The following is a 25,452-nucleotide window of genomic DNA, read 5'->3' as shown; positions in this document are numbered from 1 at the left end:
TTGGCTCACATGCCACTTCAATGCAATGAAATATAAGAATAAAACTATTATTTTACACTCTTTGAATGGCTTTACCTGTGTGACATCTGAGGTGGCGTGAATGCAGCATGCCTGTAGTGTAGTAGGTTTATCAGTTGTTGAGTTTTTAGTCTTTCTGATATCAAAATCTTCATCTCTACCTGACCAAGAAGGGTGTCTGCAGTAATTTTAATTGAACCCCAAAACACTTTAAACACTTTAATATGCTGAAATACAAGTGTTAGCAATCATTTTAAAAAGTGTAACCGTGTGATAACGTTTAACATTTTAACAGACCCTCTTACTTCTCTAATTGTATTGTGTGAACTGTTCAATATTTAAAAAAAATATCCTGCAGACAATGAGTGTGAGACGTCACAGTACAGAACTTGTCGCCAATTCAATCTACCCTGTAGTGTATTTGCAACACTTGTCCAGGAAATAAAGGTGGACATAGCATAGACAGATTGAAATCTCTCATGCACGCTTAACTTATGCAATGTCTTCTGGGGCAGATGATCGCTCTGTTCATAACAATGAGAGATAGCTGGTGATAGAATCTGGGGTCAATTATAGAGCAACTAAGCATTTATACGATAGAGAGAATGATTCTAGTAATTGTTTAAAGGGAATATTGGAACATATTTCAAAATTCTAATAAGGGACTTTTTAGGAAAACTGCCTTAAGTAATAAATGTTTAAATAAGTTTTAGTGAACGATCATATACAATTTAACTGAAGACTGTTTGCTGTGAACAACTATTCTATAGAGCAATCTGCAGGTGGACAATTAAAATGACACAATTAATAATTTATCGGTATTGCTGTCCACACCCAATTGGCCTGATATCAGTGTGTGTTGCCTCAGAATGATGACAATGTCCAATAATACGCTAAGAATCCGTGACCTGATTATCGTGCATGTTGGTAAATGTAGTTAGTGGATGACTTTTAGGCAGTGTGAGCTTTCATCTTCCAATGGCATATGATGCAACAGGTAAACTGCACTAGGGCAAGGTACAGTAATGTGTAGTCAAACTTAATTATTATAAAACTCCTAGGAATGTGTATATTAATGAAAATTCCAAAGTAGTGACTGTCAAACGATGGGCACAATGGTCTAAGATAAAGTACAAATACTAATTATATTCCTAATAATATAATCTTCTGGCCTTTACAATACATTTCATACAGTAGATACAAATTTCAACCACTGATTGGTGTCTGCATTTTAAATAGGTTTAATACGTTGCTCCAATTTGAAATGTTAGCAGGAGTGTTAGGTTTTATTACCTGTAACTATAATTGAGTGCATGATCGGGGTGCCCATATACTCCTTTAATTAATACAGTGGTCAATTTTGAACCTCTATTGCATCAAGAATACCACTGGGGAGAAAGATGACTCAGACTCCCATATTCCATGTAAGATCACTGTAAGGTTACTACAACTTCACATAATAAGCTGTCCATGGGAAAATCCAGCGTGAATTGTGAAGTCTACATAATGACTATGGGGTCTATTTACTAAGCCTTGGAGAAAGATAAAGTACCAACCAACCAGCACTTAACTGTCATTTTGCAAACACAGCCTGTAACGTGGAATTTAGGAGCTGATTCGCTGGTACCTGTACTTTGGGGTCTATTTACTAAGCCTTAGAGAAAGAACCAGTCAATCAGCTCCTAACTGCCATGATACAGGCTGTGTTTGAAAAATGACAGTTACGAGCTGGTTGGTTGGTACTTTATCTTTCTCCACTTTATCTCTCCAAGGCTTAGTAAATAGACCCCTTTATCTCCATCCACTTAATCTCTCTCCAAGGCTTAGTAAATAGATCCCTTTATTTGTACAATAATAGGGCAAAATACAATGGTGTTTTATTTTCTGAGCCTTTCAGCATTACTGCTCTGTAGATAATGTAAATGTATTACTTATATTACAATGGATTGTGTTGTAGGTATAGCAAAGAATAATCATTCCCAGAAAATGTTATTTTGTTATCTGGATGAATAGCCATAGCAGTGTGTTGTCCTCTTTTTCATCATTGTGTTTTTAACCGGTGTTGTTCACCACCATGTCATAAACCATAAGAAAATGTGTTTCTACATTGAAACTACTGAACTAGCCACATAGAAATGTATAAAGATCAGTTTCATGTTTCTCTGTATGGCATTACAGACACTTAGTAAAACCATATAAATAAAAGCTAATAAATACTTATTTTCTTTGGTTTTGGTCTATAGTCACACTATTTACAGTATATTTTGAGTTTAAAATTATGAAGTGGGAAGGCCAGTTTGAAGGAGATAAAACAGAGTTTGACTACAGATGTAATTTGTATGATGATGACATTACTGTTTGCTGTCCCTTCCTTTTGTGCAGGATCGAGTGATTATTAACCGGATAGACAATATTTGTCACTCAGTACTTAAGGGGAAATGGCCATCCTCCAGCCAGCAGTTTGAAGCACAGTGCATGGTACCGTCCGTGTTAAACAGTAATCTGTGTCCAAGGAGCAGCTATACCACTGCAGAAGCACAAAATTCAACATACAGTAATGGCTCTCCGGGATCACATGTACAGAAGGTGAGATTGGAGATTCATATGTAAAACATACTGCAGAAATGCAACCTGGGGTTTTGACTATCCCTTTTTTGTCTTTTTGGGGGTCAATCCACTTACCTGTGAAAACATTGCATGTGCGAGTTAGTGAGGCAAAAGCCACACTTTTTACTGTAGGCTGAACTCACACAAAACTGCTCACAGCCCCATAGGGCTGAAATTGTGCGGAGATCAGGCCACAAGGGGTGCGAGATACAGCACTGGTTTAACACAACGGCAACTCGCACCCTTCACGGGTTATTGGATTTTTTGCTAGTCTGTGTGTATACATAATAATACATGGGTAGATTAGTTTGTCAGTGCAACCTCAAATGGTTTCTTATATGAACAAATGGGTTATTCGAGCTGTGTTTCATAAACTGATGTATTTGTTACTGTAATATTTTCAATGCTCAGGCCTTCCTGGTTGCCTCCACTTACCTCATCATATCACTGTCCTCACCACATGCAGCCCTGTCTCAACTAACCTAATCCCACTAACCTAATAACACAATTAAGCAGGTCTATTATCAGTACTTTCATGTACCGAAGTATGAATTTGCTGCAAATGTCAATCTTATTCGCTGTAGACTATCCTATCACTGGTCACTTTCAAACAGAGATCTGACAAACAAGCACAAAATGAACACTGATACGAAAGCAGTGCATAGACCCTAGTCACAAACTTGTATTAAAATGTGCAAATATTTATCCAAGTGCTGGAAAGGAAGCAAAGGGAATGCAGAAAATGATGCAGCCTTTAGCTGTTTGGTTGTCTTACAAATTTAATTAAAATAGTTATGTAAAAAGGATTATGGCTGTGGCCTAGATTGTATTACAGATTACCAAAAATTTTCTATTTGTCCAAAACTGTATGTAGAAGCGTGATCCACTGTACAACTAAAGGGCACTCATGGACTATAAAATTAGTGATGGTTGTCATTGCCCCAACAGGGTTTAAGCTGAAAAACAGGATTTATCCGCTAATGTTGATGACTCAGCTATGCATTTTGAATGCACATCATTTCTGTTTACTATAGATGCATTGCATATAAACTGTTCATAGATGCAATCACTTTATATTTTTATTTTTTTATTAATAGCATTCACAAGAAACAATAACGGCTGCCGCATTTCCAAATGATGACCGGAAACATAGGCGACCATTTGAGTTTGAGAGCGAAAGGTCAGATGCCAAGCCCCGAGGAGCACAACATCTCAGCACTTCACATGGGAGAACCACTGCAGCATTGAATGGATGGAGAGAGACTGCCATGGAGCTTTGCAGAGAGCAGTCTGCTGTAGGCAGCTCTGCCTATTCCATCAATAGCAACACAGGAAAAATGGCTGCTAGTATGAGTGGGTTACAAAGCTCTTTAGGATTGGACTTGTCAGGAATCTTGCAGGCTGGGCTCATCCATCCTGTCACTGGACAGATAGTAAATGGTAATTTGCGGAGGGAGGAGTCTTCTCTGCGAAGGAGGAGAGGAAGAAGAAAAAATGTTGAGGGGATGGATCTGGTGTTCATGAAAGACAGGGGACTGCATGCAGGAATTGTGGTAAGAGGACATGGCAGTAATAAACACAATATAACTTTGCAGTGCTTTTGGTTAAGATTTTTACAGCTGAGTAGAACTGATGGGCGATTATGTGTTGTTGTTTTTTTTTTCTCTTCTGATCTAGGGAACACTGCATGGGTTACTTGAGCGGTCAGAAGGAGCTGGCACTCAGTGTAACCTAAAGTAACTCTGGCTCTTCCCCTCTGCAACCATTAGTCGTCTGTGTCTTTTAAGTGCCCATGCTAGGCTTCTGTGCGTGGGCTGCGGACAGTCCCTACTTCTTAGTTTTAGATTTTGTTTGTAATTATTTTCTTTATTTTTACATTAGGAGATGTGTGCTGCGACGCGCAGCATACATTTGGAGACCAGTGGCAGTAGGGCAGTGAGGATTGGAGGCTTCTGCCTCTGCAGAACAGTTCGTCAAGCCACAGACTGTTTAGATCTAGACTTCTCGACCGAGGTTTCCGACCTGTTTAGATATAGAAGAGTAGCTTAGTTGTTTTGTCCAACTGCACCACAAGAGCATCCACCGTGCGGTATTATTCCCATTTTTGCATGCAATCTGCCGGCAATGGATTAGGAGTTTTCCAGACCTCTTCGATAAGATCCAAAAGTTTTTAAGACAATGAAAAGTGAACTGTACCTTTTCATAGTCTCCAAATATTTTGGAAAACTCCTGATCCATTGCCGGTGGATTACATGCAGAAACTGTGATGTAGTTGGCTACATCACAGTGCTTCCGGTCCTCGGGTTAGTATCATTTAGAGACAAACTTGAGTAGAAACTGGAGTAGAACAGGATGCGGATCTACTAGACAGGCCAAGCGTTGTCTTGAGACGCTCCCCTTCAAGAGTGGCTGCTTTTTGGTCCGGCGCTTGATGAGATTAACACGTAGGCTTAAGGCTGAGGTTTTTTTTTCTGTTGTCGAAGCCAAAACCTAGAAGACCTCTGTTGCATTCCTTTTTCTGTCCTTTCAGGGCAGGGCAGTGACCAGAGGTTGGCCTTTTTTGGGTCGGATCTCACTCGTCTGGTAGACGTTATATTATCCAAGGTGCCTAGAACCTGACATAATTGCTTCCAACATGTCAGGAACTGGAGTTGGAGGTCGCCTCCTACTTTTCAGCGACAGGTGGACGGAGTCCTCCACGGACTGCTGGATGTCGGGGATCATACAGAGAGGTTATGTCATTGACCTCAGTTGTCCCCAGCGCCGGAGATTTTTCTCCATTGCTATCCAAATGGAGGTTGGGAACTGTCATGACTTCGAACAGGTAATTTTTTCACTTCGTTCCCACAGGTTTATTTTGCTGGTGGTTGAACAAAAGAAGGGTTTTTAAACAAAACTTTTTTTGGTCCAAAAGCTGGAATGGTTGTTCCTTACCATTCTCACCCTTTCTTATGGCCATCACCTTGGCCCAGCGTGTCTCTGAGGGTGGGTACACACTAGGTGATGTGCTCCATGAACAACGCTCCTAGTGTGTATCCTTCCCTGCCAGAGCAGTCGGCGGTAGTACGTTTACACTGAGCGATAAGCAAATGATAACACTCCGTGATGTCACGCCGCAGCCGAGCCGTGCATGCAGTTTTTGGATGACAGTCCAAATTGAGCTGCATGCACGTCCGACAGCGAAGGTAGTTAACGCGGGGTGCGCATACACTAAGTGATAAAGTAAACAATGTCGCTCAGGAAGGGTCAAAATGAGCAACGTTGTTTAATTTATTGCTTAGTGTGTACCCACCTTGAGCTTGGTGCCTTATCTGTTCTTTCATGAGCATAGGGTGGCTTTGCATACAATTCCTTCGTTCCAGTCTAAAGTGATGTTGGCTTCCACATCAGTCAGGAAATAGTTTTTCCTGTGTTCCGCCCATCTGCTTCCTGTGAGGATCAGGAGCATTTGGCTCTCTTGGATGTAGTCTGCACTTAACGTCTGTATGTGGAGAAAACTCTCATGATCAGGCCCTCTGATTCGCTTCTGGTACCTTGTGCCAATAAACATAGGTGTTGGGCGAGGAAGAAAAGTATTGCACTGTGTATCCGCTCTGTCATTCTCCTGGCTTATTCTGTCTCAGGCCAGCCTGCTCCAGAGTAAGTGTCTGCACAGTGAGGTTAGTTCTTCCTTGGCCATGCATCATGGGGCTTCTGCAGAGCTGTTGTTTTGTGGGGCCACCTGGTCCTCTCTCCGCACATTTGTCCATTTTTTATTTTATTTATTTCTCTGACGTCCTAGTGGATGCTGGGAACTCCGTAAGGACCATGGGGAATAGCGGCTCCGCAGGAGACTGGGCACAACTAAAGAAAGCTTTAGGTCACCTGGTGTGCACTGGCTCCTCCCACTATGACCCTCCTCCAAGCCTCAGTTAGATTTTGTGCCCGGCCGAGGTTGGATGCACACTAGGGGCTCTCCTGAGCTTCTAGAAAGAAAGTATAGAATTAGGTTTTTTATTTTCAGTGAGACCTGCTGGCAACAGGCTCACTGCAGCGAGGGACTAAGGGGAGAAGAAGCGAACCTGCCTGCTTGCAGCCAGCTTGGGCTTCTTAGGCTACTGGACACCATTAGCTCCAGAGGGATCGACCGCAGGCCCAGCCTTGGTGTTCGTTCCCGGAGCCGCGCCGCCGTCCCCCTTACAGAGCCAGAAGCAAGAATAGGTCCGGAAAATCGGCGGCAGAAGACATCAGTCTTCACCAAGGTAGCGCACAGCACTGCAGCTGTGCGCCATTGCTCCTCATACACACTTCACACTCTGGTCACTGAGGGTGCAGGACGCTTGGGGGGGGCGCCCTGAGCAGCAATAAAAACACCTTGGCTGGCAAAAATACCACAATATATAGCCCCAGAGGCTATATATGTGGTAAGTACCCCTGCCAGAATCCAGAAAAAAGCGGGAGAAAAGTCAGCGAAAAAGGGGCGGAGCTATCTCCCTCAGACACACTGGCGCCATTTTCTCTTCACAGTGCAGCTGGAAGAAAGCTCCCCAGGCTCTCCCCTGTAGTTTTCAGGCTCAAAGGGTTAAAAAGAGAGGGGGGGCACTAAATTTAGGCGCAATATTATATATACAAGCAGCTATTGGGGAAATTTCACTCAGTTATAGTGTTAATCCCCACATTATATAGCGCTCTGGTGTGTGCGGCATACTCTCTCTCTGTCTCCCCAAAGGGCTTTGTGGGGTCCTGTCCTCAGTCAGAGCATTCCCTGTGTGTGTGTGCGCTGTGTCGGTACGGCTGTGTCGACATGTTTAATGAGGAGGCTTATATGGTGACGGAGCAGATGCCGATAAATGTGATGTCGCCCCCTGTGGGGCCGACACCAGAGTGGATGGTTAGGTGAAAGGTATTAACCGACAGTGTCAACTCCTTACATAAAAGGGTGGATGACGTAACAGCTGTGGGACAGCCGGCTTCTCAGTCCGCGCCTGCCTAGGCGTCTCAAAGGCCATCAGGGGCTCAAAAACGCCCGCTCACTCAGATGGCAGACACAGATGTCGACACGGAGTCTGACTCCAGTGTCGACAAGGTTGAGACATATACACAATCCACTAGGAACATCCGTTGCATGATCTCGGCAATGAAAAATGTGTTACACATTTCTGACATTAACCCAAGTACCACATAAAAGGGGTTTTATGTTTGGGGAGAAAAAGCAGGCAGTGTTTTGTTCCCCCATCAGATGAATGAATGAAGTGTGTGAAAAGCGTGGGTTCCCCCCGATAAGAAACTGGTAATTTCTAAAAAGTAACTGATGGCGTACCCTTTCCCGCCAGAGGATAAGTTACGCTGGGAGATATCCCCTAGGGTGGATAAGGCGCTCACACGGTTGTCAAAAAAGGTGGCACTGCCGTTTTAGGAACGGCCACTTTGAAGGTACCTGTTGATAAAAAGCAGGAGGCTATCCTGAAGTCTGTATTTACACACTCAGGTACTAGACTGAGACCTGCAGATCGTGCTGCTGCAGCGTGGTCGTGACCCTGTTAAACATAAGAACATATTAAAGACGTCGTCTTATATATGAGGGATGCACAGAGGGATATTTTGCCGGCTGGCATCCAGAATTAATGCAATGTCCATTCTGTCAGGAGGGTATGAGAGACCCGACACTGGACAGGTGATGCTGACTTTAAAAGGCACATAGAGCCTTATAAGGGTGAGGAATTGTTTGGGGATGGTCTCTGGGACCTCGTATCCACAGCAACAGCTGGGAAGAAAAAATTTTACCTCAGGTTTCCTCACAGCCTAAGAAAAGCACTGTATTATCAGGTACAGTCCTTTCGGCTTCAGAAAAGCAAGCGGGTCAAAGGCGCTTCCTTTCTGTACAGAGACATGGGAAGAGGGAAAAAGCTGCACCAGTCAGCCTGTTCCCAGAATCAAAATTCTTCTCTCGCTTCCTCTGAGTCCACAGCATGACGCGGGGGCTCCACAGATGTAGCCAGGTACGGTGGGGGGCCGTCTCAAAAATTTCAGCGATCAGTGGGCTCGCTCACAGGTGGATCCCTGTTTCATTCAAGTAGTATTTCAGGGGTACAAGCTGGAATTCAAGATGTCTTCCACCCGCCGTTTCCTCAAATATGCCTTGCCGACAACTCCCTCAGGCAGGGAGGCTGCGCTAGAGGCAATTAATAAGCTGTATTCCCAGCAGGTAATACTCAAGGTGCCCCTACTTCAACATGGACGGGGTTACTATTCCACACGGTTTGGGGTACCGAAACCGCATGGTTCGGTGTGACCCATTTTATATTTAAAATCCTTGAACACATACATAAAAAAATTCAAGTTCAAGATGGAATCGCTCAGGGCGGTTATTGCAAGCCTGGACGAGGGAGATTACATGGGATCCCGGGACATCAAGGATGCTTACCTGCATGTCCCCATTTACCATCCTCGCCAGGAGTACCTCAGATTTGTGGTACAGGATTACCATTACCAAGTCCAGACACTGCCGTTTGGACTGTACATGGCACCGAGGGTGTTTACCAAGGTAATGGCCGAAATGATGATACTCCTTCGAAAAAAGGGAGTTTTAATTATCCCGTACTTGGACAATCTCCTTATAAGGGCAAGGTCCAAGGAGCAGTTGCTAGTCGGGGTAGCACTATTTTGAAAAGTGCTACAACAGCACGGTTGGATTCTAAACAGTCCAAAGTCACAGCTGGTTCCTACGACACGTCTACTGTTCCTGGGGATGGTTCTGGACACAGAACAGAAATAAGTGTTTCTCCCGGAGGAGAAAGCCAAGGAGCTGTCATCTCTAGTCAGAGACCTCCTGAAGCCAAAACAGGTATCGGTGCATCATTGCACGCGAGTCCTGGGAAAAATGGTAGCTTCCTACGAAGCAATCCCATTCGGTAGGTTCCATGCAAGAACTTTTCAGTGGGACCTGTTGGACAAGTGGTCCGGATCACATCTTCAGATGCATCGGCTGATAACCCTGTCTTCAAGGACCAGGGTATCTCTACTGTGGTGGCTGCAGAGTGCCCATCTTCAAGAGGGCCGCAGGTTCGGTATACAGGACTAGGTCCTAGTGACCATGGATGCCAGCCTTTGAGGCTGGGGGGCAGTCACACAGGGAAGAAACTTCCAGGGACTTTGGTCAAGTCAGGTGACTTCCCTACACATAAATATTCTGGAACTGAGGGCCATTTACAATGCCCTGAGTCAGGCAAGGCCTCTGCTTCAAAACCAGCCGGTACTGATCCAATCAGACAACATCACGGCAGTCGCCCATGTAAACCAACGGGGCGGCACAAGAAGCAGGATGGCGATGGCAGAAGCCACAAGGATTCTCCGATGGGCGGAAAATCATGTGTTAACACTGTCAGCAGTGTTCATTCCCGGAGTGGACGACTGGGAAGAAGATCTTCTCAGCAGACACGACCTCCACCCGGGAGAGTGGCGATTTCATCCAGAAGTCTTCCAAAGGATTGTACACCATTGGGAAAGGCCACAGGTGGACATGATGGCGTCCCGCCTCAACAAAAAGCTATAAAAGATATTGCGCCAGGTCAAGGGACCCTCAGGCGATAGCTGTGGACGCTCTGGTAACACCGTTGGTGTACCAGTCGGTTTATGTGTTCCCCCCTCTGCCTCTCATACAAAAGGTACTGAGAATAATAGGAAGGCGAGGAGTAAGAACGATACTCGTGGTTCCGGATTGGCCAAGAAGAGCTTGGTACCCAGAACTTCAAGAAATTATATCAGAGGACCCATGGCCTCTGCCGCTCAGACAGGACCTGCGGCAGCAGGGGCCCTGTCTGTTCCAAGACTTACCGTGGCTACGTTTTGACGGCATGGCGGTTGAACGCCGGATCCTAAAGGAAAAGGGCATTCCGGAGGAAGTCATTCCTACGCTGATTCAAGCCAGGAAAGATGTAACTGCAAAACATTATCACCGCATATGGCGAAAATATGTTGCTTGGTGTGAGGCCAAAAAAGGCCCCAACAGAGGAATTTCAACTAGGTCGATTTCTGCATTTCCTACAAGCAGGAGTGTCTATGGGCCTAAAATTAGGCTCCATTAAGGTACAGATCTCGGCTCTGTCGATTTTCTTCCAGAAAGAACTAGCTTCAGTACCTGAAGTTCAGACATTGTAAAAGGAGTGCTGCATATTCAGCCCCCGGTTGTGCCTCCAGTGGCACCTTGGGTTCTCAACGTGGTGTTGAGTTTCTTAAAATCACATTGGTGTGAGCCACTAAAAACCGTGGATCTAAAATATCTCACGCGGAAAGTGGTCATGTTATTGGCCTTGGCTTCGGCCAGGCGTGTATCAGAATTGGCGGCTTTGTCATATAAAAGTCCTTATCTGATTTTCCATATGGATAGGGCAGAATTGAGGACTCGTCCCCAGTTTCTCCCTAAGGTGGTATCAGCTTTTCACTTGAACCAACCTATTGTAGTGCCTGCGGCTACTAGGGACTTGGAGGATTCCAAGTTACTGGACGTAGTCAGGGCCTTGAAAAAATTATGTTTCCAGGACGGCTAGAGTCAGGAGAACTGACTCGCTGTTTATCCTGTATGCACCTAGCAAACTGGGTGCTCCTGCTTCTAAGCAGACTATTGCTCGCTGGATTTGTAGCACAATTCAGCTGGTGCATTCTGCGGCTGGACTACCGCAGCCAAAATCTGTAAAAGCCCATTCCACAAGGAAGGTGGGCTCATCTTGGGCAGCTGCCCGAGGGGTCTCGGCTTTCCAACTTTGCCGAGCTGCAACTTGGTCAGGGGCAAACACGTTTGCTAAATTCTACAAAATTGATACCCTGGCTGAGGAGGACCTGGAGTTCTCTCATTCGGTGCTGCAGAGTCATCCGCACTCTCCCGCCCGTTTGGGAGCTTTGGTATAATCCCCATGGTCCTTACGGAGTTCCCAGCATCCACTAGGACGTTAGAGAAAATAAGATTTTACTCACCGGTAAATCTATTTCTCGTAGTCCGTAGTGGATGCTGGGCGCCCATCCCAAGTGCGGATTGTCTGCAATACTTGTATATAGTTATTGCCTAACTAAAGGGTTATTGTTGAGCCATCTGTTGAGAGGCTCAGTTATATTCATACTGTTAACTGGGTATAGTATCACGAGTTATACGGTGTGATTGGTGTGGCTGGTATGAGTCTTACCCGGGATTCAAAATCCTTCCTTATTATGTCAGCTCGTCCGGGCACAGTGTCCTAACTGAGGCTTGGAGGAGGGTCATAGTGGGAGGAGCCAGTGCACACCATTTCTTTAGTTGTGCCCAGTCTCCTGCGGAGCCGCTATTCCCCATGGTCCTTACGGAGTTCCCAGCATCCACTACGGACTACGAAAAATAGATTTACCGGTGAGTAAAATCTTATTTTTTTTCATGTTTTTGTATCTAAAGATTTAATTTTTGTGACAAATTACTGCTTAGAGGTTGTTTTGAGCATACCCTCCCCTGGGGGCAACTTTTGAATGGCCCATGGTAGCAGCGTCCCACTGATCAGTAGAAAGAGAAACTGATTTATTTTTTCTACTTACCGTTAAATCCATTTCTTTGATTCCATATAAGGGAAGAGCCTGTGTCTTAAAGAGAGAGACTGCATTAAGTGGCAGCTCCTTCAGACCCCTGAAGCAACCCCATGGTAGCAGAGTCCCCCAGATGGAATCACAGAAAGGGATTTAAGTAGAACAAAATCCAGGTTTGTCTGTATTCTTTGGGGAGGAGGTGTTTAGTAACAAATTGGCTTTCATTATTCATACTCTGGATTCTTGTAGCAACATGCATTATCTTACATTTGTATGTTTTGTTTGTGGGAAGGTCACCTAAAGTTATTTTATATTTTGGATGTGATTCAGTTTAGTAAAAACAACATTTTTATGTAATAGACCTAGAGTTAAGCATGTGAACGTTACTGCCACAGCCATCTAGGACCTTTGCCGATCATACAAACAGAACATTTAGGTCAACTTATACACTTTGTATTTATCAATAAATTAGTGACTCTGAATAGTCTGTGCATATTTTGTGAAATATATTGAAGAATGGGGAATTGCACCCTGCCATCTAATTATTGGTGCCTTAACCATTGAGCCACAGAGTTTATTGCTAGTCAATATGCCATTTAAATTTAAGTTGAATTATGTGAATGGTGTTTTCTTGGAATTTGCGGAAATTATTTTATTACCATGATTATGATCTGATGACTGAGTGAGAGATGTAGAAATCTTGCTTTTGCTGTTACTAGTATATAATTTTTACTCTTCTCCATACAGGGCCTGCGTGACGAATCTACCCATTTGGGCTCTGCTCACACAGATGGTTCTGTCCCTACACAGTCTGCCACTAGTGCTACTAAGGTACAGGCAGAGAAGGTGATTCCTAACAAAAGCCTCCTTGAGTGGCTGCGTCAACAGTCGGACTGTACAATAGACATACCAACATATGGAGGTGTAAGTAGATGTATTCATGTTATGTCATTTGTACTGCCCTTAAGAGAAAAAGAACAAGACTGGTGGTAGCCACATGTTAAGCTGTTGTATGAAAACCAGGTTAAGATGATCTACCCACATAAATCATTATTTAAATCAGTGGTTGTAAGTTTACTACAGTTAATAAATGGTGTATAACAAAGTATGAAACAAGTCTAGCCAGGTCAGTTATGGCCATGGAAATTTAAATTATTAGACTATAAAATATTACTGTGCATTTGTAAAAGTGAGTGTAATAAATCTGCATATTCCTTTGTGGGAAATATTATACTTTATCTGGAAGATAATTCTGCTGTTAATTTATATACAGACTCAAATGAGTTTGTCCATGTGAATTTAAAAAAACAAAACACTAATTCTCCAGCAGAATATGTTTGATTCCGTGTTTCACTTTTCTGAAAGGCATCAATGGGATCAGTAGATGGAGACTATGGTTATCCAGTGACATATTGGAGAATTTTGGATTGCTTCTGAACGAGTTAGCTCTCAATTTACAAATGCATAAATTTGACCCCAAGTAAATATGTAGGTGCTACTATCATGTAGCATAGGGCCTTCAGAACAGAGACACCTTGCCGTGGCTGGTAGCTTACCATAAGTTTGCAAATGTATGAAACAGATCTTTGCATTGCTATTATCCTAAGGCTTTGTCTCTTTTGCTGCTCCATTTATGGTATGCTGGAGGAATTTTTTTTTTTCTAGTATAGATTAACCTCTCCCTGACCTTCACCTGTGGTGGACCAACAAATTGATTTAAGTACCTGCCATTCTGTGTATCATGTGAATTGTCTCATGTACAGATTGTGCCCTCATTTGTGAATGTACAAATGGACAAAGCACGTCTTATATTTTATTAAAAAATAATTATTTACATGAGAATGGAGCCAATTTAAAGCTGGATAAAATGGGTAGCATCGTTTTCTGATTTTGGCAAAATGCAGCCAGATCTTTTGCAGTTTAATATCTGCTTCCCTCAAGCACTTCAGTCAGGCACTTGCTGAATCCAGTATTTAATTTACATAAAACAAAATAATTGATTCCTGTTTATTATGTTACACCAATATGTTGCTGGTGTATTTCCTACAATCATGTTGTCTTGTAGAGTTTTTCAGAGAAACCCAAACCAAGACGGCAGCGTTGCAAAGACCCTAGTAAACTGGAAGTTAACATCCTCACTGGAGAAGAAAGAATCCCGATTATCAACAAGGACGCAGGAAGAAGGGTATGATAACTACTGCATGACCCACAGCTATACTTTCCTGCCAAGAAAATGGCCTGTAATACACAAAAGCCAATCATACATTTATTTTTGTATTCATAAATATCTTAACAGAATTAGTGGTACATTTACTAAGCAGTCATAAGAGCAGAGAAGTGCGCCAGTGGAGAAGTTGCTCATGGCAACCAATCAGCACTGAAGTAACATCTATAATTTGCATACTATAAAATGATACAGAGCTGCTGATTAGTTGATGGGGAAATTTCTCCACTGGCTCACTTCTCCGTTCTTATCACCGCTTAGTAAATGTACCCCATAGTTCTATTTAAAATGGTTAAATGAGTTAATCCTAATATGATGTCTCTATTCTTTGTTTTCAAAGGAATAGAGGAATATATATGTAATAATTTTCTAGTCTGCTAATAAAATAGATGAAAGATTCTTTGATAGCTAGTTATTTTAAGAAATCCACCAAAAGCAAAAACGACTGCTCTTTTACACTATAACCCCTGAGAGCAACAATTCGGTCCAAGCATAGCAGATATTTCATACATTCTACAAACATGAATGGTGACTTTCTCATGTGAATGTAACTATTTAGTTAGGTTAGTATGAAGTGGAGTGGACATTAAGGCATGGCAGACATTTTTCTCTTCAAGAGATTAAAGTGATAGAGTCTAGGATTATTTAACCCAAGGTATTGACAGATGCAGAACTTTCTTCAGTGTAAGTTGCAAGAGCCAGGGCTGCTTTCTCATCAGACTCTGGGACACAGCCAGGGTTAAGGTGGCAGGACACTTTAGGAATAGAACTCTTCTTAGACTGGTTTAAATCCTTCCATTGCCCATTTGATGCGCGAGGTGGTCTTAACAATCTTTGTTGGTTCACTCTACTTAAGGTATAGGCAGTTAAGGTAGGTGGAGTGTTCATTTGTCACCCATTTTCCTGGGATACCTGTCTGTCCGCACTAAACAATCACTTGTTTTAGCTCTGAAACAGTATTTGAGGACTTGACTGGGTCTCTGCTTAATAAAAGTTTATACTTTTCAAGAAAACCCTAACTTCCTGTCAGAATTTAAACATTGCACCTACAGTATATTTGGTGTTCTAGACCTTTCAGTCAGCATCTGTGGGATCTAGGTTACTTTTTCTACCTGTGCTGCTGTTGGATGTCTTTAATAAATATTGGCAGCACTGTGTTTTATGTGTGCATGTTTAAGTGAGGTGTGTGTGTAAGTGAAGGAAGCATGTGTTTGTGTGAGTGTGTGTGTGTTTTTAAGTGAAAGAGGCATGTGTGCGTGTAAGGGAGACGTGTGTATGTGTGATAGAGGCATATGTGTGTGTATAAGTGAAAGAGGCATGTTTGTGTGTTTAAGTGAAGGAAGCATGTGTAAGTGAGAGGCGTTTGTGTAAGTGAGAGGCATGTGTGTGAGAGGTGTGTGTGTAAGTGAGAGGCGTGTGTGTGAGGCATGTGTGTGTTTAAGCTAAGGAGGCATGTGTAAGTAAGAGATGTGAGTGTGAGAGGCGTGTGTGTGTTTAAGTGAAAGAGGCGTTTGTGTGTTTTTTATATATATATTTCTCTGACGTCCTAGTGGATGCTGGGAACTCCGTAAGGACCATGGGGAATAGCGGCTCCGCAGGAGACTGGGCACAAAAAGTAAAAGCTTTAGACTAGCTGGTGTGCACTGGCTCCTCCCCCTATGACCCTCCTCCAAGCCTCAGTTAGATTTTTGTGCCCGAACGAGAAGGGTGCAAGCTAGGTGGCTCTCCTGAGCTGCTTAGAAGTAAAAGTTTAAATAGGTTTTTTATTTTCAGTGAGTCCTGCTGGCAACAGGCTCACTGCATCGTGGGACTAAGGGGAGAAGAAGCGAACTCACCTGACTGCAGAGTGGATTGGGCTTCTTGGCTACTGGACATTAGCTCCAGAGGGACGATCACAGGTTCAGCCTGGATGGGTCCCGGAGCCGCGCCGCCGGCCCCCTTACAGAGCCAGAAGAGCGAAGAGGTCCGGAGAAAGCGGCGGCAGAAGACGTTCCTGTCTTCAAATAAGGTAGCGCACAGCACTGCAGCTGTGCGCCATTGCTCTCAGCACACTTCACACTCCGGTCACTGAGGGTGCAGGGCGCTGGGGGGGAGCGCCCTGAGACGCAATAAAAACGATATAAAAACCTTATATGGCTAAAAAAAATGCATCACATATAGCTCCTGGGCTATATGGATGCATTTATCCCCTGCCAGTTTCCTGAAAAAAGCGGGAGAAAAGGCCGCCGTGATGGGGGCGGAGCCTTTCTCCTCAGCACACAAGCGCCATTTTCTTTCACAGCTCCGCTGGAAGGACGGCTCCCTGACTCTCCCCTGCAGTCCTGCACTACAGAAACAGGGTAAAACAGAGAGGGGGGCACTATTGGCAGCTAATATATAAATACAGCAGCTATAACAGGGAGTAATACTTATATAAGGTTATCCCTGTATATATATATAGCGCTCTGGTGTGTGCTGGCAAACTCTCCCTCTGTCTCCCCAAAGGGCTAGTGGGGTCCTGTCCTCTATCAGAGCATTCCCTGTGTGTGCGCTGGGTGTCGGTACGATTGTGTCGACATGTATGAGGAGGAAAATGATGTGGAAGCAGAGCAATTGCCTGTGTTAGTGATGTCACCCCCTAGGGAGTCGACACCTGACTGGATGGTAGTAATTAAAGAATTACGTGACAATGTCAGCACTTTGCAAAAAACTGTTGACGACATGAGACAGCCGACAAATCAATTAGTGCCTGTTCAGGCGTCTCAGACACCGTCAGGGGCGCTAAAACGCCCGTTACCTCAGATGGTCGACACAGACCCTGACACGGATACTGAATCCAGTGTCGACGGTGACGAGACAAACGTAATGTCCAGTAGGGCCACACGTTACATGATCACGGCAATGAAGGAGGCATTGAACATTTCTGACACTACAAGTACCACAAAAAAGGGTATTATGTGGGGTGTGAAAAAACTACCAGTGGTTTTTCCTGAGTCAGATGAATTAAATGAGGTGTGTGATAAAGCGTGGGTTTCCCCCGATAAAAAACTGCTGATTTCTAATAAATTATTGGCACTATACCCTTTCCCGCCAGAGGTTAGGGCACGTTGGGAAACACCCCCTAGGGTAGATAAGGCGCTCACACGCTTATCAAAACAAGTGGCGTTACCGTCTCCTGATACGGCCGCTCTCAAGGAACCAGCTGATAGAAGGCTGGAAAATATCTTAAAAGGTATATACACACATACCGGTGTTATACTGCGACCAGCGATCGCCTCAGCCTGGATGTGCAGCGCTGGAGTGGCTTGGTCGGATTCCCTGACTGAAAATATTGATACCCTGGATAGGGACAGTATATTATTAACTATAGAGCATTTAAAGGATGCATTACTATATATGCGAGATGCACAGAGGGATATTTACACCCTGGCATCTAGAGTAAGTGCGATGTCCATTTCTGCCAGAAGAACGTTATGGACGCGACAGTGGTCAGGTGATGCGGATTCCAAACGACATATGGAAGTATTGCCGTATAAAGGGGAGGAGTTATTTGGGGTCGGTCTATCGGACCTGGTGGCCACAGCAACGGCTGGAAAATCCACCTTTTTACCCCAGGTCACCTCTCAGCAGAAAAAGACACCGTCTTTTCAAACCCAGTCCTTTCGTCCCTATAAGGGCAAGAGGGAAAAAGGCCGCTCGTTCCTGCCCCGGGGCAGAGGAAGGGGAAAAAGACTGCACCATGCAGCCTCTTCCCAGGAGCAGAAGCCCTCCCCCGCTTCTGCCAAGTCCTCAGCATGACGCTGGGGCTCTGCAAGCAGACTCGGGCACGGTGAGGGGCCGTCTCAAGAATTTCAGCGCGCAGTGGGCTCACTCGCAAGTGGACCCCTGGATCCTGCAGGTAGTATCACAGGGGTACAAATTGGAATTCGAGACGTCTCCCCCCTCGCCGGTTCCTGAAGTCTGCTCTACCAACGTCTCCCTCCGACAGGGAGGCAGTATTGGAAGCTATTCACAAGCTGTATTCCCAGCAGGTGATAATCAAGGTACCCCTCCTACAACAGGGAAAGGGGTATTATTCCACGCTGTTTGTGGTACCGAAGCCGGACGGCTCAGGGAGACCATTTTTAAATCTAAAATCTTTGAACACTTACATAAAAAGGTTCAAATTCAAGATGGAGTCACTCAGAGCAGTGATAGCGAACCTGGAAGAAGGGGACTATATGGTATCTCTAGACATCAAGGATGCTTATCTCCATGTCCCAATCTACCCTTCTCACCAAGGGTACCTCAGGTTTGTGATACAAAACTGTCATTATCAGTTTCAGACGCTGCCGTTTGGATTGTCCACGGCACCACGGGTCTTTACCAAGGTAATGGCCGAAATGATGATTCTTCTTCGAAGAAAAGGCGTATTAATTATCCCTTACTTGGACGATCTCCTGATAAGGGCAAGGTCCAGGGAACAGTTAGAGGTCGGAGTAGCACTATCTCAGGTAGTGCTACGTCAGCACGGGTGGATTCTAAATATCCCAAAATCACAGCTGATTCCAACAACACGTCTACTGTTCCTAGGGATGATTCTGGACACAGTCCAGAAAAAGGTGTTTCTCCCGGAGGAGAAGGCCAGGGAGTTATCCGAGCTAGTCAGGAACCTCCTAAAACCAGGACAAGTGTCAGTGCATCAGTGCACGAGAGTCCTGGGAAAAATGGTGGCTTCTTACGAAGCGATTCCATTCGGAAGATTCCATGCAAGAACTTTTCAGTGGGATCTGCTGGACAAATGGTCCGGATCGCATCTTCAGATGCATCAGCGGATAACCCTATCTCCAAGGACAAGGGTATCTCTCCTGTGGTGGTTACAGAAGGCTCATCTTCTAGAGGGCCGCAGATTCGGCATTCAGGATTGGATGCTGGTAACCACAGATGCCAGCCTGAGAGGCTGGGGAGCAGTCACACAGGGAAGAAATTTCCAGGGCTTGTGGTCAAGCATGGAAACGTCTCTTCACATAAATATCCTAGAGCTAAGGGCCATTTACAATGCCCTAAGTCAAGCAAGGCCTCTGCTTCAGGGTCAACCGGTATTGATCCAGTCGGACAACATCACGGATGTCGCCCACGTAAACAGACAGGGCGGCACAAGAAGCAGGAGGGCAATGGCAGAAGCTGCAAGGATTCTCCGCTGGGCGGAAAATCATGTGATAGCACTGTCAGCAGTGTTCATTCCGGGAGTGGACAACTGGGAAGCAGACTTCCTCAGCAGACACGACCTCCACCCGGGGGAGTGGGGACTTCATCCAGAAGTCTTCCAAGTGATTGTAAACCGTTGGGAAAAACCAAAGGTGGACATGATGGCGTCCCGTCTCAACAAGAAACTGGACAGATATTGCGCCAGGTCAAGGGACCCTCAGGCAATAGCGGTGGACGCTCTGGTAACTCCGTGGGTGTTCCAGTCGGTATATGTGTTCCCTCCTCTTCCTCTCATACCAAAAGTACTGAGAATCATAAGAAGGAGAGGAGTAAGAACGATACTCGTGGCTCCGGATTGGCCAAGAAGAACTTGGTACCCGGAGCTGCAAGAGATGCTCACGGAGGACCCGTGGCCTCTACCTCTAAGGAAGGACCTGCTCCAGCAGGGACCTTGTCTGTTCCAAGACTTACCGCGGCTGCGTTTGACGGCATGGCGGTTGAACGCCGGATCCTGAAGGAAAAAGGCATTCCAGATGAAGTCATCCCTACCCTGATCAAGGCCAGGAAGGATGTAACTGCAAAACATTATCATAGCATTTGGCGAAAATATGTTGCGTGGTGTGAGGCCAAGAAGGCCCCTACGGAGGAATTTCTACTGGGTCGTTTCCTACATTTCCTGCAAGCAGGATTGTCTATGGGCCTAAAATTAGGATCCATTAAGGTTCAAATTTCGGCCCTGTCGATCTTCTTCCAGAAAGAACTGGCTTCAGTGCCTGAAGTTCAGACGTTTGTCAAAGGGGTACTGCATATACAGCCTCCTTTTGTGCCTCCAGTGGCACCTTGGGATCTCAATGTAGTTTTAGGGTTCCTAAAATCACATTGGTTTGAACCACTTGCCACAGTGGATTTGAAATATCTCACATGGAAAGTGGTAATGCTGTTGGCCCTGGCTTCAGCCAGGCGCGTATCAGAATTGGCGGCTCTATCTTATAAAAGCCCTTACCTGATATTTCATTTGGATAGGGCGGAATTGAGGACTCGTCCTCAATTTCTCCCTAAGGTGGTTTCAGCGTTTCACATGAATCAACCTATTGTGGTACCTGTGGCTACTAGGGACTTGGAGGACTCCAAGTTGCTGGACGTAGTCAGGGCCCTGAAAATATATGTTTCCAGGACGGCTGGAGTCAGAAAATCTGACTCGCTGTTTATACTGTATGCACCCAACAAGCTGGGTGCTCCTGCTTCTAAGCAGACGATTGCTCGTTGGATTTGTAGTACAATTCAACTTGCACATTCTGTGGCAGGCCTGCCACAGCCAAAATCTGTAAAAGCCCATTCCACAAGGAAGGTGGGCTCATCTTGGGCGGCTGCCCGAGGGGTCTCGGCTTTACAACTTTGCCGAGCAGCTACTTGGTCAGGGGCAAACACGTTTGCTAAATTCTACAAATTTGATACCCTGGCTGAGGAGGACCTGGAGTTCTCTCATTCGGTGCTGCAGAGTCATCCGCACTCTCCCGCCCGTTTGGGAGCTTTGGTATAATCCCCATGGTCCTTACGGAGTTCCCAGCATCCACTAGGACGTCAGAGAAAATAAGAATTTACTTACCGATAATTCTATTTCTCATAGTCCGTAGTGGATGCTGGGCGCCCATCCCAAGTGCGGATTGTCTGCAATACTTGTATATAGTTATTGTTACAAACAAATCGGGTTGTTTATTGTTGGAAGCCATCTTTTCAGAGGCTCCTACGGTTATCATACTGTTAACTTGGTTCAGATCACGAGTTGTACGGTGTGATTGGTGTGGCTGGTATGAGTCTTACCCGGGATTCAAGATCCTTCCTTATTATGTACGCTCGTCCGGGCACAGTATCTTAACTGAGGCTTGGAGGAGGGTCATAGGGGGAGGAGCCAGTGCACACCAGCTAGTCTAAAGCTTTTACTTTTTGTGCCCAGTCTCCTGCGGAGCCGCTATTCCCCATGGTCCTTACGGAGTTCCCAGCATCCACTACGGACTATGAGAAATAGAATTATCGGTAAGTAAATTCTTATTATATATATATATATATATATATATATATATACTGTATATCGGCACACCACTGCGCCAAAGCATCTGCATTGTGACACGCTGTTGGGTGAGGGAGTACTGTAGGTGTGCTATAATGGTATGCTGTTGTCTATTTTATTGTGATGACTGACTTGGAGTGCCGTCCACTTTGTATGTGTATCTATTTTACTATTTGGAAAGGCACCTGAGCACGCTACTACTGTTCAACATGAGTGCCGGATAGCTACATATGAAGGGTGTGTGTGTGTATACAGTATGTAGGGGGGGGGGCACCAACATTTATCATGCCTCCGGGCGACTGGGGCGAATTTACGCCACTGATCAGAACACTAATCTAAGCCACACGGGTGCGTTGCTAAATGGAATTTTAGCGTGTTAATGCATCATCTTTATCTGTCCATTTTGTGATGGTTTAGGTGACAGTTATGCAAAAGCCTATGCACTGGCAGACAAGCTGCCTTCTATTGTCTCACTGTTCATACAGTGCCGGCTGTAGGTTTTTCCTAGTCATGGTAGCTAAGAGTATCTGCTGGACCAGAATCAGGGTGGCCGATTCTTGGGTGAGTATTGCTGCTAGGCAAAAGTATCTAGGACAGGCCTGCCCAACCTGTGGCTCTCCAGCTGTTGTGAAACTAAACATCCCAGTATGCCGTGTCATAGTTTTAGCATTTCCTAATAGCAGAACTGTGGCAAAGGATGCTGGGACTTTTAGTGGAGAGCTACTGGTTGATCATGCTTCCTCTAGGAGAAAGTGCAGGCATATACTCCATGCAGGGCCTTTGATGGGCCTTCTCTCCCTATATGAAGGCTTTTGGACATCCACAGAGTAAGGGCTGTGTTCCCAGTTGGTCATGTGACCCATGTGGTTTTTTTTTTTATTATTATTATTTCTCCCCTCCAGCATCTTTTACTTTAATATTATCACTCCCACACCCTCAATTATTATTGATCTCCCCCAAGGGAGTCCCTCCCCCATAGCCATACATACCCCACTCCCCTGCATGCAGAGGAGCATGGGGCATGGGATACTGATGATCAGTCTACCCTGCTGCAGCTGATCTCTGTACATGCAGAGATCAGCCAACTTATACCAGGAGAGGAACTAAGTTCCCCTCTCCACACTGTGCTTCACGGAGCATGCTCTCTAGAATGCCGGCTGCATGGCATTCTGGGGTGTGATTCCGGAAGTGATGTCAGAAGTCTGCGCATCACTCTTGGGTCTCTAGGGAGCCAGAGGCAAAACGGATCTCCTCATCCATAGGACAGGGGAACACGGTGGGTAGTGTGCTAGATGTGATGTGACCAAGCTAGGTTACATACACTCGGCTCCGGCTCCAGGCAAGTGGTTAAGGAGGTTTAACATTTTTGGGGGTTTTTTTGACGCACCAAAGAAGTACTATAACATTACAGTATCAGTAATGCTCACCAAAGAAATACTATAACATTACAGTATCAGTAATGCTCACCAAAGAAATACTATAACATTACAGTATCAGTAATGCTCACCAAAGAAATACTATAACATTACAGTATCAGTAATGTTCACCAAAGAAATACTATAACATTACAGTATCAGTAATGCTCACCAAAGAAATACTATAACATTACAGTATCAGTAATGCTCACCAAAGAAATACTATAACATTACAGTATCAGTTCAAAAGATAAATCCAATCTTGCCACTATAATGTCACATATGATGTTGTAAACATAAAATACAATCACACCAATAATGTTTACAATTGCTAGTCACAAATGAAAAACTGTCAGATGAGATACATTTTAATTTAAAGTATTAACACATAGAAAACAGTCACAAATTCATAGAGATATTCAGCCTTGAAAGAATTCCTTATGAGGGATTTCAGTCACCTTTAGGTAGTATAACTAGGAGCGGAGGAGAGGGAGCCAAAAGGCAGGACCAGGAAGCCAGGAGGTTTAAAATTTTTAATAATAACAATGATGCATAACTTATTAAAATATATAGTAAATATACAATTTTATTTATTGTTTTCAGTGTATTTTATTTACTGTTGCCACGTTATCAGAATTCATAATTCTGTTCAAGTATTCTTAAGTAATGTATGTAATTTTTCTTTTCTTGTTTTTTGTGTTCAGGGGTTTCTTCCTGAAGCGAAGTTTGGCAGAGTATTGTCAGAGCCCATTCTCCGTGACACAGGGCCGAGGAGAAGAGGAAGGAGACCTCGCAGTGAGCTTATAAAGTCCCCAGGAGTGGTTGGATCTGATTCCTCATCGTCAGGCATGAACCCACTTTTTATGAACGGCCTTATAGCTGGAATGGATATAGTTGGTTTGCAAAACATGAGGAACATGCAGGGTATTCCACTAACTGGGCTGGTGGGATTTCCTACTGGATTCACAACCATGTCTGCCAATGACGACATTAAGAACACATTGAGTATGTTGCCCATGATGCTCCCCAGTATGGCTGGTATGCCTCAAATGTTTGGTGTAGGTGGAATCATCAATCCTCCCATCTCCTCCTCTGTGCCAACATCTTTAGGAAGCACAATAAAAGGTGGTGCCACAGAAAAAGCTACTGAGGACAAAGACACCAGCCAAGAAAGCTCACAAGATACAGCACCTCCAGATAAAGCTGTAGGTACCACCTTTAAAGAACAGTTAGAACCTGCAGTGACTACAAGCAGCTCTGTAGCTTTTAACCCATTCCTTATTCCTGGCATGTCCTCAAGTCTACTATATCCTTCCATGTTTCTGTCACCGGGCATCGGCATGGCAATACAAGGCATTCAGTCAAGCCGCTCAACGGATTCAGGTGGCCATGAACCACAACGGAGGAGGAGGAAGAAGGTAAAGGATGATCCCCAGACTTCTGAACCGGAGTCTGTGCCCTTTACAGAACCCACGGACCACGAGCAACTGTCTCCCAGTGGACAGAACTGTGTAGATACAAGTGAAGCACCGGCATCTGAGAAAGAGGAGGACAATTCTGGTTTGAAAGAGACTCCGGACAATACCATTTAGAACTTTACCCTCAGAAATTGTGACTTGTGAGTTCTTTCTCTCATAAATATTTCTAACTCTCTGGAGTGTCCATCAGTAAATTCTACCTAAACGTTTCCCCTTTATCCTTTCTCAGCGTGGTATGTCTGTCACAGCTTGACTCTTATGGTAGACAACACCACAATACGTGGCTGTCGTGGGAAAGCTAAAAATATTTTTCAGGGTTTTTTTTTGTTTTGTTTCCATTCCATAGATGGATTATACAACTAACTTTTTTATTTCTGTTCCACTTCCAAACTTTTCCCTTTACAAAAGTGAGGCGCTTGACTTAATTTAAAGGCACAGTGTAGCACAAGGCCTTAAAGCAGCAATCCCTTCATCCAAAGAGAGGCTTTTGGCTAAGGCAATAGAACTGATGCTGTCCACAAACAATTCAGATGGAGAGCTAGTGAATATACAGTTTTTATTTGTATGTATGTGTTTACCAGCTGCACGGAATCCTCTAAAATAAAGAGTTGCAGATATCATGAAAAGCAGCATCTGCAAAGAAGTGGGGATATCAAACAAGGACAACAATTATTATTTTTCTATAGTAAATTCAAGCTTGGCATCCAAATAATGTTCTCAGAAAAAGAAGTTGTGAGATCTTAGATCTCTAATTAAGCCTAGACAAAGGGAAGGGGGGGGGGGGGGGGGGGAGAGAAATCACTGAAGAGGTTAAACTGCACTCCCCAAGAGACAAGGCTCTCTGCTATGGATTAACTGATCAATTAGCAGAGTCAGCTTAGAAGTGCCCACAGCACAGGACAATTAGATCCCCTGCCTGTGTTTTTCTTGGTATCAGAGCAGGCATACAGTTTA

General features: G+C 44.5%; 1 protein-coding gene across 4 annotated transcripts in view; it reads left to right on the top strand.

The window, feature by feature from the left end:
• CHD6 (chromodomain helicase DNA binding protein 6) overlaps positions 1 to 24,673 on the top strand; it is a 522,916-nt gene extending 498,243 nt beyond the window's left edge. For all 4 annotated transcript variants that reach the window (XM_063960191.1, XM_063960189.1, XM_063960190.1 and 1 more), the window contains 5 exons: positions 2,401 to 2,604; positions 3,723 to 4,178; positions 12,895 to 13,071; positions 14,213 to 14,332; positions 23,725 to 24,673. In XM_063960191.1, the coding sequence (XP_063816261.1) occupies positions 2,401 to 2,604; positions 3,723 to 4,178; positions 12,895 to 13,071; positions 14,213 to 14,332; positions 23,725 to 24,612 (1,845 nt within the window). In that variant the 3' untranslated portion in view covers positions 24,613 to 24,673. The remainder of the gene's footprint in view (positions 1 to 2,400; positions 2,605 to 3,722; positions 4,179 to 12,894; positions 13,072 to 14,212; positions 14,333 to 23,724) is intronic.
• The last annotated feature ends 779 nt before the right edge of the window (positions 24,674 to 25,452 follow it).

This window comes from Pseudophryne corroboree, chromosome 3 (genome assembly GCF_028390025.1).
Source record: "Pseudophryne corroboree isolate aPseCor3 chromosome 3, aPseCor3.hap2, whole genome shotgun sequence".
NCBI lineage: Eukaryota > Metazoa > Chordata > Amphibia > Anura > Myobatrachidae > Pseudophryne > Pseudophryne corroboree.
The sequence above is the reverse complement of the archived record's forward strand: the minus strand, read 5'-3'. Positions and strand labels throughout refer to the sequence as shown.